Genomic DNA, 18,976 nt, shown 5'->3' with positions numbered 1-18,976 from the left:
TGTATTGTGTGTGTCTATGTGGTGTGTGTATGTGTATGGGTGTGTGTGTCTGTGTTGTATGTATGTGTCTGTGTGGCATGTGTGTACATATTATCACTCTCTCTGCAATTTAATTTGCACACAAGTTGTCAGAGCTAACTTTATAACGTAATCTAGCTAGATCGACCACTCAGTTGGCTGAGAGAACATGAACAATTAGAGCTAAGCAGTGGCACACATCTTTAGCCCCAGCACTCGGAGGCAGAGACAGTGGGTCTCTGTGAGTTAGAGGCCAGCCTGGTCTGCAGAGTGAGTTCCCGGACAACTGGGGCTACGGAGAAACCCTGTCTTGAAAATCAAGAAATAGAAAAAAAGGAATAATTAATACAAGCAATGATCAACACAATGACTTGAGGGTCATGTTTCCCCATTTGTGGCACGGGTAAAAAGCTCTTTAGTTGTAGGAAGTTTACCTTCTCTGGTAAACACGGCAATTTGCGACGTTGGGGAGTCTGAATATGTTCAAGGGACTTCTTGGAAGCCGAATCTCTAAGGGATGCACTGTGCCAATCACCCATCTGGTGCCTTCCCACTTCCCGTTCACCCACTTGCCTACTGGGTGAAAATAGATCTGGCCCCTCAAATAGTTTTTCCTTGTCAGATGGCAAGGAGTGTGTCAGTAAGCTGGCATGGTTTGCTCACAAAGTGCCCGGGAGGAGACTTCAGGTTCCACTGTTCACGCGGCTTGAGTGGCTTTGCCAACACCACATTCCTACACAGCATCACGGCCTGCAGCATCCAGGGGCCAACAGCTCCCCCAGGGCTTCATCTCAGCCAGTTCTTCCAGCAAAGTCCCTACAGCGAGACACTTTCATGAACAGCCTCCTCAGTGTCTGCAGAAGACGTCAAGGCAAGTTCCAGGGGGCAGGTGTTGAGCAAGTCTCACGTAAACCAAAGGAACCGTTTCTGTTCATTAAGCCACAGCCAGGCCTACCAAGCAAGATGTCAACTTAAAATGGTAGGAAGGATTCTTAACCCTGTATGCTCTCTCAGCCCTAAGCACAAGGGCTGCTTTTAACCATTTCTATTCTTTCAAAGTTCTTTTTCTCCTACTAATCTAATATCCCTTACAAGCCATACTATTTACACAAACTTTTGTTAAAATTATGACTCTCTTTCCTAACTATATTAAAGCCAAGTACATTAGTACAAAATTCATAAAAAATGACATACCACTTTTCACCGGACAAAAGACAAAATGCAACAATGTCAAACATTGGCAAAGAGGAAGAGAAGAAGAATTCTCATAGAAATAATTCAGCACAAATTTAAAGAATAATTTGCTGTTATCTTAATAGTTATAGGCATGTGGTAGTGCAATGGCTGACAGTGGCTGTGTTCACACTGTAGTGCAATGGCTGACAGCACTGTGCTGTGTTCACACTGTAGTGCAATGATTGACAGCACTGTGCTGTGTTCACACTGTAGTGCAATGGCTGACAGCACTGTGCTGTGTTCACACTGTAGTGCAATGATTGACAGCACTGTGTTCACACTGTAGTGCAATGGCTGACAGCGCTGTGTTCACACTGTAGTGCAATGACTGACAGCGCTGTGTTCACACTGTAGTGCAATGACTGACAGCGCTGTGTTCACACTGTAGTGCAATGGCTGACAGCGCTGTGTTCACACTGTAGTGCAATGGCTGACAGCGCTGTGTTCACACTGTAGGGCAATGGCTGACAGCGCTGTGCTGTGTTCACACTGTAGTGCAATGGCTGACAGCGCTGTGCTATGTTCACACTGTAGTGCAATGGCTGACAGCACTGTGTTCACACTGTAGTGCAATGATTGACAGCGCTGTGTTCACACTGTAGTGCAATGGCTGACAGCGCTGTGTTCACACTGTAGTGCAATGGCTGACAGCGCTGTGTTCACACTGTAGTGCAATGGCTGACAGTGATCACTTTCTGTCATATTCCTTACATTTCCATACGTTTGGTCTGATTTTGAAGGTGAGTATCTGAATCTTTGTGGAAGGGCTCTCCTCTGGCAGCTAAAACTCATTTGCCTGTGCAAATTATGAATCTACCCCCTCCCAGGAGCAGCTTTTAGAGAACAGTCTAATCTAAGGAACATAACTGCCTCTGGCTTTCCTGCCTCGGCACTGGTAATCCCTAAGTACACCTGTCCCTAGGGCCTCCCTGGGGAACTGGACTCCCACAGTCCCTGTGGTGGGTGACCAGAGCCCTCTCCTGACTGCCCGTTCTTCTGTGTCAGTCTCCAAACCTTCCCAAGGCACGATTGTACCAGCAGAAAAGGCTGCACTCACTAATGCAGGAAGTTTTGGAATATTCATACCAGTACTTCACAGATTTAGTCTGACAGTAAAGACGGTGATAGAAAGCTTGGCGAGAAAGCTCAGTGGGCGAAGGGACCTGGGAAAAGTCAGGCAGCCTGAGTTTGCTCTCCAGGTCCCATACAGTGGAAGGACAGAGTCAACTCCAACAAGTTATACTTGGACCAACCCTCTCTGTCTCTGTCTTTCTGTCTCTCTCTATCACTGTGTCTCTCTGTCTCTGTCTCTGTCTCTCTCACACACACAAACACACTCACACACGAGCACACGCGCACACACACACACTCACACTAAACCTTTTTTAAAGACAGTGGAGCAGTCTCCTGCTGTACAAACACTACCATGTGCTGAAGGAAGCAAGCTCCGCATTGATGGTGCACACGGTGCGAATGTCAGAAACGAGACGATGCCTGCTCATGGCCGCTCACGGTTTTCGTCACAGCCCTCAAGTCCAGTGCTAAAACTAACATTCAAAACAAAACCAAATAAATAAATAAATAAAAGCAAGTAGAAGCCTGAGAGTTAAGAGGATTCTAATTACATGGACTTTAGAATCTGGAGCCCACACAGTTTTGGAACCAAGCCTGCAGCAATGGTATCTCAAATCCGGTAGTAGGAAAAAAAAAACTGACTTCTGACTTAAAGGAAGTGGCTACTTGTCCTTTGGCCATAGCATCAAAGCACCAGAACTGAAATAAATCAGTTTAATCAATTAATGAAAGTTGGCTACAATAACTATGCTTCTAAAATTCATGCCATTCATGTACAATATTAGAGAATATAAGTTAAAAAGTCCTAAATGTCTGGGAATTAAGAAACAGTTTTCTACACCACGAAGTCCTCAAGAAAACATTTTAATTGACTCATTCTAAAATAGCAGCCTCCTAAAGTCTGTGAGATGAAGATTAAACTAGTGCTTAGCAGAATTTACAGCTTTAAACATGAGTCTTAGAAAACTGAAAAACAATTATCTAAATTATGACTCAAGAAACTAAAACACATCCAAAAAGAACTGTAATGAATGAAATTGTAAAACAAAAAACAGAAATTTTCAAAATAGTAAAATCATAGCAAAAAGAAAAACCTATACAACTGAAAAGCATTTTATATCGAATAATAATTGTTAAACTCCTAACAAACTTGTCAAGAAAGAAAATAAAAATATTAATTATCAAAAAGAAAGGGGAGACATTATTATTATTAACTTAACAGAAAAGAGAGTGCAGAGCAGACCAAGAACGGTTCCCACAGACCCAGCCCCTAAAGAAGCTCATAACTCACACACGGCACCAGAGAACACCTGCAAACACAGATGGCTTCATTGGTAAAATTTTTCCATCACTTAAATGAGAAATAATAAGAATGTTTTGTAATTTCTTTCAGATATCAGAGAAAAAAGGAATTCACCCCAACTTATTTAATAATGCCAGGATGATAAAACTGAGGAGAATGTTCCAGGAAATAAACATTACAGAAAATAACACTCAAAACCCTCAACAAAATATCAAACACAATTAATCATAAAGGAATAACAGGACAATATTCCCAGCAGAGACGTTATCAGTGGGCGGATTTGAAAACTCCGAAAGGACACTCCCTGAAAACAGGAGAAAACGGACAGCAGGCCTTCTCTAAGAACTGTGCAGGTGTGCACCAGGGAATGCAGGAGCTGCATGAATGCCTACATCAGACCACATGCCCAGAAAAGACCTGAAGGGACAGAAGCGAGCCCTGCTTACCCCAGGCTCAGAACAGAAGAAACGGGCCATAGGAGATCTTAAACAACCTGGCACCACAAAAGCGGCAAAGACTCAGGCACCACTGTGGAAATCGCCACCAGAACAGTAGCAGGTTGACACAAGGTAAGGACATAGTGGTGCAGGCGTTCTCCGGTTCCTGGGCTCTGATTTAAACATCCCCTGCCCTCTAAAGAATCACCCGTGAGAAGCCACAGTACTCCGTAGAGGAGGAACATGGGGAAGTATCTGCTCCTCACCCAGGCTACACCAAACACATGAAGCTACAGGTGCTGAGCCTCTGTTCAGCATCAGTGGGACTACGAGGACTGTAGTCCTCGTATCACACCCACAGTGAGAACCCACTCACACATACAGTAAGAACACACTCACACCGCACGGTAAGAACAATTTTCTTTCAAGTCTCTCTATCTCTTTATTCTTCCAACTGTCACCTTAAAGCATTGCTGTTACACTGTCAACTTAGTTACAATCTGTTACCTGTTCTAAAACCCAAGTCTTAAAATTCCAAAACCAGAGGTGACCACAAACAACAAGTTTTCAAAGTATTCATTTACTTGGCGGACATCTCCAGAAATTAAGCAGCATATAATTTATAATATGCCTTCTAAGTTTCAAACCATTAATTTTTTTAAGACAGGTTCTTGCTCTGTAACTCTGGCTAGCCTAGAAATTGCTGTATAGCCTAGACTGGCTTGGCAAATCGTGAAATCCTCCTGCAGAAGACTATGGAATGCTGTGATTGTAACTGTAAACACCTACGCCCAACTATCATTAAACTACAGCACTTCTGTTCTCGAACTAAGAACCAGATACACAGATGCCTAAATTGAGAGCCAGCACCCATGTTTAAAAAGCCGGCATGGCTGTGTGGGCTATTCTGTGTGCAAAGGCTATAGGACTGCTGGGGATTGCTGGCCCACAGCATACACTACCATGCTCAGCTTGTATGTGGGTTCTGCTCATAGAACTCGGATCCTCCCTCTTGCAATGGCATGACCTTTACCGTAACCTGAAGTATCTATGTAGTCGGAGATGTTTCTTAAAACAGATTTTCTAGTTGATATACTATTTACCAGCTTGTTGCTTCCCTTTCTGCTGTTTTACATTTATTGACAAATACTAGTTGTCTATATTCCTGGGGTACAGTATGGTTTTTCAGCACAAATACACACTATGGAGATGAGATGCTGAGGATGCTGACGAGCTTCTTGTAGACAGAGACTGCACTTTCCTTTCCGGCCACCCTCACCCAATGGCCCAAATAATCACATAGAAACTGTATTAATTACAACACTGTTTGGCCAATAGCTTAAGGGTATTCCTAGCTAGCTCTTACAGCTTAAATTAACCCATTTCTCTTAATCTATGAATCACAAGGCTGTGGCCTACTGGTAAGGTTCCAGTGTCTGTCTCCTTTGGTAGCTACATGGTGTCTCTCTGATTCCATCTACTCTCTCTTTACATCTCTTCCAGCCTGGCTATATTTTGCCCTGCCATAGGCCAAAGCTGCTTCTTTATTAACCAATGGTAATAAAACATATTAATAGTTCATATAGTGAATCCCACATCATCTTATAATCCACACTGGGAAGAGGAGACAGGAAGATCCCTGGGGCTCTTTGGCCATTCAGCCCAGTCTTCTTGGTGAGACCATCAGAAGGAAGAAAGGAAGGAAGAAAGCAGGGAGAGAGGGAGGGAGGGAGGGAGGGAGGGAGAGAGAGAGGGAGGGAGGGAGGGAAGAAAAAGGGGACAACCCTTGAGGAACAATATCACAATACCAGGGTTATCCTCCGGCTTCCATGCAAATGTACATACATACACATATGTCTGTACACATATGTGCCCACACACAAGCAAAGCACTAAATAACACACCTTTCACCTCATCTTCCTACATGATAAGAACAGTTAATTTAGTGGTTTTGAAATATCCATTTTAACTATAAATCACCTTGCTGAATATGCCCTCACTAGGACTTCACCACCTAACTGAAACTGTCCCCACGATACCTGGGGTGAGAGGTCCTTCTGTCTGTGTGTTGCTTATATTGGTTAATGAATAAAGAGACTGCCTTGGCCTGTTGATAGGGCCAAACGTAGGTAGGCAGAACAGACAGAACTGAATGCTGGGAGGAAGAAGGCAGAGTCAGAGAGATGCCATAAAGATGTCACCGGAGACACTACACCCAAATAGTTTTTAAATGTTTCTTTACATTTAAAGGAGATATGCTATAGAGATTTGCATTGGTATGAATCTTGGTTTATTGATACAAATTTAAGGTCAATTTTGTTATATGTATATGTATATATACATATATATATATATATATCTGCTCTTGATTAAGATATTATGATTGTGTTGCCCATTTAAAATATATATAATTAAAAAATATAATCATCAAGCATGTGATCATATTAGTTAGGTTTTCTAGATATATAGAGGTATGTTTCAGTTAAATAGGTGTTCTTCAAATCTTTTGGAGACCTGCAGAATATCATATTTAAAATGTTTAAGAATTTAAGACTTTTCATGACAATGAGACACGTCTGCTCCTGGCAGCACCAAGCTACTTCAAGAGGAAGATGGGCATCGAAGAGGCTCCTTATGGAGTTTGTTAGCCATTTGGGCAAGAAACTGCTCTTGCCTAGACTGCTTAACTGGACATGCAGGACCCACAGAGAAATGATTGCTGAACTTGCCTAAAGATGAGATAATCCTTCGGGGTTCCTGCTTCATGAAAGAGTCTGCCAGACATTCTGCAGGATACAGAAGAAAGTGACTGACAAACTGCCAATATAGGCAGAACTGTCTTAGAAATTTCCTGCTTTGTGGAAAAGTCTGCTGGATACTATGGGCCTATAGGCTGAAGATGGATGCCCCAACGGTACAGAAGAACTTTGGGTGACTGTCCAGGTAGCGAAATGTCTGTCAATTCTCGAGTTTTGGGAGTTGCTTACGATGTACTTCCTGTTTACTTAGGTAATATTATATCCTTCTGGAGTCTTTGATGGAGTTGAAGAATTTATAATTATAGTTTTGCTTAGTTATGATAAAAGATAAAGTAGATATAAATATTGTAACTATAATTCTTGCTAGATACCTATTTTGTTATATGTAATTTTACTATGTTAAAGCCTTCCTTTTTGTTTAAACAGAAAAGGGGAAATGGTGTGGGAGGTCCTTCTGTCTGTGTGTTGCTTTTATTGGTTAATGAATAAAGAAACTGCCTTGGCCTGTTGATAGGGCAGAACTTAAGTAGGCAGGGAAGACAGAACTGAATGCGGGGAGGAAGAAGGCGGAGTCAAAGAGATGCCATGGATCCGCCACCAGAGATAGACATGCTGAAATTTTGCTGGTAGGCCACCACATCATGGTGATGGACAGATTAATGGAGATAGGTTAAATTAAGATGTAAGAGTTAGCCAATAAGAAGCTAGAGCTAATGGGCCAAGCAGTGATTTAATTAATACAGTTTCTGTGTGATTACTTTGGGTATAAGTAGCCAGAAGGCTGGGAAGAACAAGCAGTCTCTCCTCCAACACATACCCGTGGCCAAGCAGTGCCCTCTGCAAACATTGCCACCCCCATCGCCCCCTCCCCCCCCCCAGCGCTCGCTCAATTGGGGGTGATGCCTCTGTCTGCTCTGGTTTGTTCACATACTGCAGTATTCCTTACATGGCAGATGACACCATGGCGCAATGTTCCTGTTTGGGCCCATTCAGCTACTGATGAGCACATCCATTCTCCCCAAACGTAGGAGTGAAGACATGCTGCCAGAAGTGGAACTGCTGAATCACGTGTAAATCTAGTTTCAGTTTTTAAGAACCTTCCCACTATCTCAAAAATGGGTGACATAATTTACATTTCCAGTAAAAAAAATTCCATTTCTTCACATTCTAGTCAACACCTGCTATCTTTCATCTTTTCAGTAATAGCTTTTATAAAAGGTATGAGGAGATTATAGTTTAATTTGCATTTCCATAATGCTCAGTGATGTTGAACATAAATTTTATGTATTTTTGGCGTTTCGTATGTCTTAAGAGAATTCTATTCCAGTTCTTTGCCTTCCTTCAAATAGGTAGTTTTCTTATTAATTATTTGAGTTTCTTAATTTGGGTAAGAGTCCCTTACCTGATATATGATTTACAAATATTTTTTCAAACTGTAGAGTTTATCTTCAGTCTATGAGTTATTACTTCTTGCCACAGCCTGCGCAGTTCAGGTCTGAACCTGATTAGAGGTGTTGAGGGATGAAGAAATGGCAGACACACAGCCACAGGTACAGAAGACATGGGACACACAGCCACAGGTACAGAAGACATGGGACACACAGCCACAGGTACAGAAGACATGGGACACACAGCCACAGGTACAGAAGACATGGCGGGCACACAGCCACAGGTACAGAAGACATGGGACACACAGCCACAGGTACAGAAGACATGGGACACACAGCCACAGGTACAGAAGACATGGGACACACAGCCACAGGTACAGAAGACATGGCGGGCACACAGCCACAGGTACAGAAGACATGGAGGTCACACATACCCACAGGTACAGAAGACATGGAGGTCACACATACCCACAGGTACAGAAGACATGGAGGTCACACATACCCACAGGTACAGAAGACATGGGACACACAGCCACAGGTACAGAAGACATGGAGGTCACACATACCCACAGGTACAGAAGACATGGAGGTCACACATACCCACAGGTACAGAAGACATGGGACACATACCCACAGGTACAGAAGACATGGGACACATACCCACAGGTACAGAAGACATGGAGGTCACACAGCCACAGGTACAGAAGACATGGGACACACAGCCACAGGTACAGAAGACATGGGACACACAGCCACAGGTACAGAAGACATGGGACACACAGCCACAGGTACAGAAGACATGGGACACACAGCCACAGGTACAGAAGACATGGAGGTCACACATACCCACAGGTACAGAAGACATGGGACACACATACCCACAGGTACAGAAGACATGGAGGTCACACATACCCACAGGTACAGAAGACATGGGACACATACCCACAGGTACAGAAGACATGGAGGTCACACATACCCACAGGTACAGAAGACATGGAGGTCACACAGCCACAGGTACAGAAGACATGGCGGGCACACAGCCACAGGTACAGAAGACATGGGACACACAGCCACAGGTACAGAAGACATGGGACACACAGCCACAGGTACAGAAGACATGGCGGACACACAGCCACAGGTACAGAAGACATGGAGGTCACACATACCCACAGGTACAGAAGACATGGGACACACAGCCACAGGTACAGAAGACATGGGACACACAGCCACAGGTACAGAAGACATGGGACACACAGCCACAGGTACAGAAGACATGGAGGTCACACATACCCACAGGTACAGAAGACATGGGACACACAGCCACAGGTACAGAAGACATGGGACACACAGCCACAGGTACAGAAAAGCTGGGCTCTGACGGGCTTTGCACACTATGACAGAGTAGTGCCTACTACCACCATAACCCAGAGTTTCCAGGTTCCTCATGCAGGTGAAAAGCGGTTGGCTGACCTGTAAGCAACAGGGAGAAAGGGGCTCCCGGTGCTAGTTTGGTGCACACTGATCAACCGTTCTCACTTAGAGCCCCAAGGAAACCTTTACCACCCCTCTGAGCTTCACCCACAGAAGACTTTGTTCTCCCATGAGGCTGTGGGGTCCTTGACCACACCCATGTCCACGCTACACATTCACCCAGAACCTAACTCACTCAGGGCTCCCTCTGCTCCCAACCCCTGCTGCGCAGAAACTTTTTAAATTTATTCATCTCCCATGTGTTAATTTTAAGATAGGTGCTCTTGGGGTCATATGTAAGAAGTCATTTCTGAGACCGGTATCGAGGAGTTTTTCCTCTGTCATCTTTGGAGAGTTAGTAAAATCCACTTTGGGTCATGGGGTTAATCACAGCAGCAGAGAACCTAACTAAGGCAACTGGTCAATTCTGCCAAACACATAATGAAGAAATAATGCAAGTTCCACAAAAACCCTGCCAGCAAATAATGAGGGTCATTTCATGAAGTCCACATTACATACCCCCCCCCACACACACACATAAATGGAAAATAAAGAGGTAATGCCAGGACAGGCTCCAAAGTGACTGAGAAACCCTGTTTCCAGAGGGGTGGGGGGAGAAGGAGAAGGAGAAGGAGAAAAGAAAAGGAAAAGAAAAGAAAAGAAAAGAAAAGAAAAGAAAAGAAAAGAAAAGAAAAGAAAAGAACCCCAACCTGGTAGGAAAGACTTCCAACTGATAACGTCCTATCCAGTAAATGAAAGAATTCATAAAATAAAAAATTAGGGGAAAATTTAATGTGGCCAAGATTTGAAATTTCCTCACTAACGAAGATAAACAGATGGCGAGTAAGCACACGACAAGATATTCAACATCGTTAGTCATGAGGGAATTAGGGGGTGCCAACTGAAGCCCAGTGAGAAGGCTTAGCAGAGCAAGGCTGCTTGGTAGCTGACAACCAGAGTTCCATCCCAGAATCCCCACAATGGAACCGACTCATGCAGTTGTCACATGACCTCTACACACCTTATGGAACATCACAAGCGTGCACACACATCTAAATGAATGCTTTAAAAAGACCAATCATACATCAATTTAAATTGACAAATATTGGCTAGGATATGGATTAACTAGAACATTCAAACACTACTTGGGAAGGAAAATGATTGCAATCATTCTGCAAAATAGTTTTTATAACTAAAACATTAAACACGTGGGGTTGGAGAGACGACTATGTGGCTAGGAACACTGACTGGCTGCTCTTCAAGGATCCAGACTCAATTTCCAGCACTCACATGGTTGCTCATGCTGTCCTTAACTCAGTTCCCAGGGACATGCTACCCTCGTCCGGCCTCCAGGCAGAACACTCGTCCACAGAAAATAACAAAATAAAATCTCTTTAGTTTAAAACCAACCAATCACTTATGTGCCAGATGGCCCACCCATTGCAGTATTTGTTGTTCCTCCTCAAGAAATGGAAGCAATGGGAGGAAAGGGAAGTATTAAAAACATTTGGGTGTGACTGCTACTTTATGACCATTGTGAGTGCAATGGTATCAGAAGTATATACATAAGACAAAACTTCCCAAATCCTAAATTTAAATGATTGTACATCACAAACTATACTTAAAGAGTGGAGAAATGGGTCAGGGGTTACAAACACATGGTGCTTGCAGGGGAACCAAGTTCAGCCAGTACCCTGCATGTTACAAGCTCACAGCTGTCAGTAACTCCAGCTCCAGGGGCTCCAGGGCTCTCTTCAGGACTCTCTGACCCATGCATGCATGCACACACACAAATGCACAGGCACACACTACACACATGCATACACACACATACACACACTATACACACATGCACACACACAAATGCACAGGCACACACTACACACATGCATACACACACATACACACAGTATACATGCATGCACACACACACACAAATGCACAGGCACACACTACACACGTGCATACACACACTATACATGCATGCACACACACAAATTCAGAAACACACTACACACATGCATACACACATACACACACTATACATGCATGCACACACACAAATGCACAGGCACACACTACACACGTGCATACACACACATACACACACTATACATGCATGCACACACACAAATGCACAGGCACACACTACACACATGCATACACACACATACACACACTATACATGCATGCACACACACAAATGCACAGGCACACTACACACACATGCATACACACACATACACACAGTATACATGCATGCACACACACAAATGCACAGGCACACTACACACACACATGCATACACACACATACACATACTATACATGCGTGCACATACACACAGATACACACAAAGACACTCACCACATGATTTAAAAAGTAAAAATAATTTTTAAATTACAACTGAGCCTAGCACTTGAAAAGCATGTGTGATGCCTGGGGTTTAATGTGTGGGACCACAAAACAAACAAAAATGAAACTGTAAAGAAAAAATAACTAATTAAGACTTCACTCTGAAAGCACGGAGGAGGAAAAACTGTGCTATAGCAGTAAACAGCGAGGACTGGCTGGGGAGTCCAGAAAGGCCCTTGTTAGAAGCCACAGTAAAGCGTAGAAGGTCCAACAGTAATTTCCCAAGCAAAGAATGGAGAGGAAGAGCTCTGAGAAGGAAAGACTATGTAAAACACCCCGAGTCCCAAATGAAACCCCAAGTGCAAGAGGGAATCAAATGTGTTTAGGAAGCCAAACAATGAAGACCAAAAAAGAAACCAACTTCACAAATTTGAAACTATTTAAACTGTTTTAAATTCTACTATGTGATTACATAGTTTAATAATATAAATTATTTATTATAATTTTACTTAGAAGTGAAGACATACTACCAGAGAACATTCAATTTTTAACATTAAAGTTACTCAAAGGTTCTCTATAATTAACAATAAATATTCAATTTCTTGAGGACTCTCAGCATCAGGAAGTTGGTTTATCCCAGGTGGTTTTCTGGCCCAACCCCCAAGAGCTCCCTGTCTGGCTCCTTCTGCACTCACTCAGCATGGAGTGTGTTCTAGTAGCTTAGGCTTGGCATAGTGGCACACACCTTTAATCCCAGCACTTGGGAGGCAGAGGCAGAGGATCTCTATGATTCTGGGGCTAACTTGGTCTACAGAGTGAGTCCAGGACAGCCAGAGGTATATAGAGAGGCCCTGTCTCAAAAAGGAAGAAAAAAAAAAGGAGTTTAGGGAAAAAAATTGAGTTTTAATCCTGTATCTTCTGTTGATAGGAAACACCCTATGCCCTCACAGTACATACTTATTTTACTGTTACTAAAAATTTAACTCCAGCCAGGTCGTGGTGGCACAAGCCTTTAATCCCAGGCAGAGGCAGGTAAATCTCTGTAATTTGGGACCAAACTGGTCTACAGATGAGTTCCACGACAGCCATACCTATTACACAGTGAAACACAGCCTCAAAAGACAGAAACAAAACCAAAAAAGGTTCCATTATAAATATGTGAACTCAGAATCCAAATTTGACTAGCCTGAAAGCTTAAAAGTTATATATAGAATAAAGTTGATTAAATAAAGTTGATTATTTTTAAAATAGCCCAGTACATAAGTGCTTATAATTCTATGTTTACAAATAATCCACAGATAGTGAGGTATTTTCCAATCTATTACCAAAGAGATTAGAGTGGTAAGTACCAAAGCTACAGTAAGGAAAAAATGTCTGTTTCAATAAAAAATTTTGATTTTTATAAATAAAAATTCCAACCGCTCTACAAAGAAAAGTTAACCAGCTTCTAATAGAAATATCATTTGTCATGTATACAGGTGAACTATATCAAGATGTTTTCCAGCCTAATGTCAGACGATGCTACCCATATATAATTCCAATTAAAGTATACCATAGTCTTGATTATATGTCAAGCCAGCACTGCGTTTCCTGAGTCTCACCCCTAAAGCCTTCAGTCTAGCATTAGAGAAAAAAATGGGTGTTAATTCCGCTTTACTTGTCAGGAAAGTCTTCTGACTTTGAATATTTTATTCTTTTCAAACGGAAACAAGCCAAAGACTAGAGTAATACAGAGGGATCTGAAGTATCACTTATGGTACTGTGTTTGCTTCCACATTTCCTCCCCCACCGTCAGTCTTCCAATCTGAGAAGGCATTCACTCCCTAGCTGAAACATCCATTGTAGAAAGAGACTAAGGTAACATACCAATTAATTATGACACCTGCTTACCAAGCTCAGTCACTGCTCATGACTACGTGTGAGGCTGCCATCACTCAGCTTAGTAGACTTCCCCGATATCTGATGAGAATACCAAGTTCAGGTCTCTCCCAGAGTATTACGTAAATGCTAGAAAACAGGTCCTCAAACAAACCTTTCATAGTTCACAAAGTACTTTACTGAGAGAAATTATTTCCTTCTAAATGATTGAATTCTTTAACATTAAATATACCTCTTTTGTTCCTAAGAGTTTGCAAGAGAAAACACAGATTTGTAGTGTCATATTTACCCTAAAAATTTGTATTTCATAGAAGAATCAAGTCGCATTTACAAGAGTACAATGAATCATAGGAATAACAGCTGCCCACAGATGACTATCCAGTAAGTTCAAACTGACAATCTGTGTAAGCTGAGGTCTACTCTCCTTCTACTCAATAATGTATGTGGTTCAGGAACATCTTCCAGTGTTATGTGGTCTACTTACAACTTGATCTGTGTGATTTCTCTTACTAAATGGGACCGCAGCTAAGGGAAGTCACAGGCTGCTGACTTAGCTTTCACAAATATCCTACTCAAAATGAAGATACTGGGCTGAATATCCCAGAACTACTGGATATCCTCTTTCGACAAACAGAGCAAATTCACCAACACCCATCAGTTACACACCGATCAAACAATCTTCCTCTTTCCAGAAAATGTAAAAATTAATATAACCTTTTCACTTTGGTTGCTCCCAATATATACGGTCAAGATACTCTTAAGAGGTGAACGGCAGCCAAAGGAAATCAGGCTATTCATGAGGCATAATTCAATCAGGTCTCTTGTCTCAGCGCAAACCATGTCTAAACTTTTCATTGGTACCTCTCTCAAAATATTTTTAAATGCATGTGTAAAACTTACATATCAGTTTCTCAAACTTTTAACCCTAGAAATACATAGCCCTACGACTCCAAACAAATTTTATAAAATTTCACCTAAGAGTCCCCTTGAACCAACTAAACTGTAAAGTCTACTTAAGTTTTGAAAGTGTTATTTTAAAACAAAAATCTTTACATTGACTAGGGGGCACTGTCCTAACCAGCAACAGTAAAAATGTGGGATATATATATATATATATATATATATATATATATATATATATACATATATATATGTATGTGTGTGTGTGTGTGTATATATATATATATATATATATATATATATATATATATATATTGCGTTAAAACTCCAAAGAAACTACCTGGAATATATTATCAAAGTGAGCCACATCCTTATCTTTGCCTCCAAGCCTGGGGCACTGCACCTAGATTTTACTATCATCTTCACAGCAAACACTAGTCGCCTACATAATATAATTTCACAGCCACAAATCAGCCAGCAGTCTTCAAGTGACGCATCCAGGATACGCTGTCTAAAACCTGCAGGGTGTCAAGAGGGCTGCACAAAAGGCCTCAAGAAACTTCTCTGCCAACAGCCACCCTTCTCTTTACAGCGTGCAGAAATCTAATAAGCATCAACCAATAGGGAGGGCGATCTTGACCCCAGAGATTCACGCTCCTTAGCAGCTTCAGCTTCAGAAAAACCAAACTGACTTTGACAACTGCCACAAGCCACTCAGAGCAAGACCGCCCCAACAAATTCAGCACCTCTACAAGTGCACGTCCTGGAATCGCGACTCGGCACTTTCTCTGCAACCTTGGTCGAGTTCACTTAAATGCTGCCTGGATCTCTCTCTGGGTAGACGCTGCATAGGAAGCATACGATTCCACTAAGTTAGAGACTTACGGGGAATGAATGCGAGGATCCAACCAGAGCTCATAACCAGGTATGGAACAGAGCACGCCCTTCTTAAACCCAACTAGACGGGAAGGAGCTGGACCACAACTTTAAACCTTTACACTTCTCACAATGTTTCTGGGTTCTCGTGCGTTACGTGCACCATTTCTGTTAAATTGGTGGAGTTTGGCACCGTGACTGTGAGTGAGAATGTTCTTTCTGCCCAGAAGATGACAAGCCACTGAGGACAGGCTGGGCTCCCCCGGGGCAGCCTGAGGCTGGAAGGGTGCAGCGCAGGACCTCTCTCGGCCTCTCCTAGCCCTAAGAGCCGGGGACCCCGAGGTCACAGCAGGGTAGGGAGTGACGGTGGCGGGGAAGGGCTGAGGTTCTGGGTCCCGCGAAGGCACTTACTTGAACCTGCCCTGGCAGTGCTGGCACTGGTCCCCCACCCAGCCCGGGTCGCACAGGCAGGTGGAGTTGACACAGCGACCCGAGAAGCAGGAGCCAGTCCTCTCGCAGGGCTTGGACTGGGACACCTGAGCATAGAGCGCCAGGTAGAGGAAGCCATAGCACAGCAACCAGCTGTGCCCGTCCAGCTGCAGCCAGGAGGAGGCGCCCCCGCCGCTCGCCCGCCGAGCCCTGCACAGCCCCGGGGCGGCCAGCTGCGGGGCACCCGAGCGGGCCCGGCCCCCGGCTCCATCTTCCCGGTGCCCGGGCTACGCTCGCGGGCGGGCGGGCGGGTGGGCGCGCACGGGGATGCCGCTGAGGCGGGGATTCCAGCTGCAGACCACCTCGCCGCCGCCTCCGCTCCTCGGCTGCTCAGCGGCGCCGACCCCCGTCCCGCTGTCCCGTCAGGAGCGACGGTTCCCGGCCGCGGCGGCCTCCGGTCGGCTGCCTCCGGTCACGCTCGGGCATCGCCGCCCGCTCTGCTGACCTTGTCCTCGGTGAGCCCAACCCCGCAGCCGCGGCAGCTCCGGGGAGCTGAGCACAGAGCCGGCGGCGCCCGGCGCTCCGGAGGGGACCCGAGGGGGAGGGGACCGGGCGGGGAGGGGGAGGGGACCCGCGCGGCCCCGCCTCGCCCGCGGCCCGCGCCAACTGCCTGGGCTCCGAACGCCGCTCGCCCAGGAGGGCGGGGCCGAGCGGGAGCCCCGAGCCGGGCGCGTCCAAGACGAGCAGGGGAGATGGGAGAGAGGACGTCAGCCTCCCGCTGCCCTCCAGCCGTCCCGAGACCCCGCAGAGGCTGTCTTCCCTCCAGCTGCTGAGGATAATCGCCGAGGCCTCGGTCACAGCCCGGACTGGGGAGCGACGTCCCCGCAGCCACGCGCACTCGTGGCCGTACCCCCCCCCTCGGTTCCAGCGCTGTGGTCTGGCCCGGCCCCTGACGGGGACCCGGGACTCCCCCGCGCGCGCGCCCACCCGGCCAGCACGGACGAGAGTGTGTACCCCAGGTGTGGCCTGCGCTTGAAGCCCCACGAAGGAGAAATCCACTCGGGCTTCCTCGCTTCGGTGGGAGAGCAGCCCTTGCAGTCCACGGGCTGCAGCAGCGAAAGTGCTGCGCTTGCCCTAGCGCTTTCCCAGCTTCCCTCGGTGTTTTCTTCTTCTTTTTCTTAAAAACTCCCAACTCCACACAAAGAGCTGAGCATGTGCAGTCAGCAAAGTCTTAAAGGCACCGCGGTTGGACCACGTTGTGGGGTCTGCAGGGGCGGGGCGGGGTGGGGTGAGGGGCTGAGAGGGCCGCGAAGCAGTTCCCGTGGGGCGACCTCAGCCGGAGCGCCCTTTATGGGTGGAATTGGGGCCCCCCCGCCCCCAACAAAGAACTGCGAGGTTCTGAACCGGAGCGCCACCCCTCCCGACGCTGCCTCGGAACCCTAAGAATCTCCCTTCTGCTTGTCAGTCTTCCCTCCTCCATCTGGGACACTCTTACTGTCTTGAAAAATGTTGCAACATCACATCGGGGCTTGTTTTTCCCCCGCTTCAGAAAAGCAGAAGTGATTCCCAGAAAGGGGCCCTTCTTTTTCAGCGGCATTCTATTTCTTCCTTAAGATGACTTTCCAAGATTTGATGGCACAAGCTGAGATTCTGGGTCTCGTACTTTTGTGCTTTCTCTAAAGCTGAGCCCTTGAGAGGAAGCCGCGCACGAGCTGCAGCGTGTACCCTCGAGTGTGGTTGGAGCTCCACCAAGGAGCAGGCTGCATGGCCAGGATGAAACTCACTAGACGTTTCTGACAGCTGCGGGAGAAAAGTTTTGTTGTAACCGCACAATCATAATATTGTTAAGATTCAATTCGACTTTATTTTGGGAATAATGTACCCACGTCATCTCTTTTAATCTCCATCATCCCCATTTCGCAGAGAAAATCCTCTATTAACCCCATTTTGCAGAAGAGGGCAGAGAGGGAGAAAGGCTGAGGTGCAGGCTGGTGGCAGGTTGGGATAAGGACGGAGTTCTCGGACTTCTGCGAGATTGCAGTGTTTATCAGCCCGCTTCTAGTTGCTGATGTTTTGTTCTCTTTGGGTGAAAAAAAGCATGCCTGCTGGCTTGGTTTGCAAATAGCTCGGCAGTGACTTATGAGGAAAGCAAAGGTCCAGAAAAAAAGGTTCCTTCACAACCCAAGAAAGGCAATGATAATCACTGGTACAAAACAATGAGTCCCCACCTCGTATTCCCACCCAGCCATGCCTGCATCAGCCTGAAATTCTGCCTGCTACTTCTTCTCACAGCTTTTCCACACCTTTTAATTTCAGTGACAGAAAAAAAAAAAAAAAAAAAAAAAAAAAAAAAAAAAAAAAAAAAAAAAAACAAAAAAAAACCTTTTTCTGGGAGCCACCATTGGTAGACAGTCCCTGCTGCTGCTTTTCCGCCCTCCTCCTGCTGTCCCAAGTTTAAAGTCTATCCCGTCTCTCTCGAATCTAATGTAGGGTCACTTGTTGGCTTGTGGAAAGGGGCCAACCTCTTAAAGCCTCCAGTGAGACTGAAGGAGATTCAGAGAGTACCCTGGAGCCTGCCTCTCTGAGAGATCACAGCTCAGACACACGGACTGTAGTAGCCCATTAAAAAGACTCATCTTTACCACGTAGCCACTGTGGTCCCCTGACCCTGAGCATGCAGCCCCACAGGCCTCCTCTCCTCTCAGCGTTACCTCTAGGATGGAGTTGAATATATCAAGTTTATATAAAATTATTCTCATAAGGATCACGTGGGATCTCTGCTTTCCCTGTGTCATATTTCTTCTTCAGATTGTTTCCGTCAACATTTTATGAGCAACTATGATGAGTTTAAGG

General features: G+C 45.1%; 1 protein-coding gene across 1 annotated transcript in view; it reads right to left on the bottom strand.

Moving 5' to 3' along the window:
- Positions 1-17,720, bottom strand: part of Atrnl1 (attractin like 1) — a 545,233-nt gene extending 527,513 nt beyond the window's left edge. Inside the window, exons 1-2 of the mRNA XM_042054482.1 lie at positions 17,619-17,720; positions 16,106-16,410 (exon numbers count right to left, since the gene is read on the bottom strand). Of these exons, the coding sequence (XP_041910416.1) occupies positions 16,106-16,410; positions 17,619-17,720 (407 nt within the window). The remainder of the gene's footprint in view (positions 1-16,105; positions 16,411-17,618) is intronic.
- Positions 17,721-18,976: the final 1,256 nt, after the last annotated feature.

The sequence above is a fragment of the Arvicola amphibius genome, chromosome 1, assembly GCF_903992535.2.
Source record: "Arvicola amphibius chromosome 1, mArvAmp1.2, whole genome shotgun sequence".
In the NCBI taxonomy this organism is placed as follows: domain Eukaryota; kingdom Metazoa; phylum Chordata; class Mammalia; order Rodentia; family Cricetidae; genus Arvicola; species Arvicola amphibius.
Note: the sequence above shows the minus strand (reverse complement) of the source record. Positions and strands in the feature narration are given on the sequence as shown.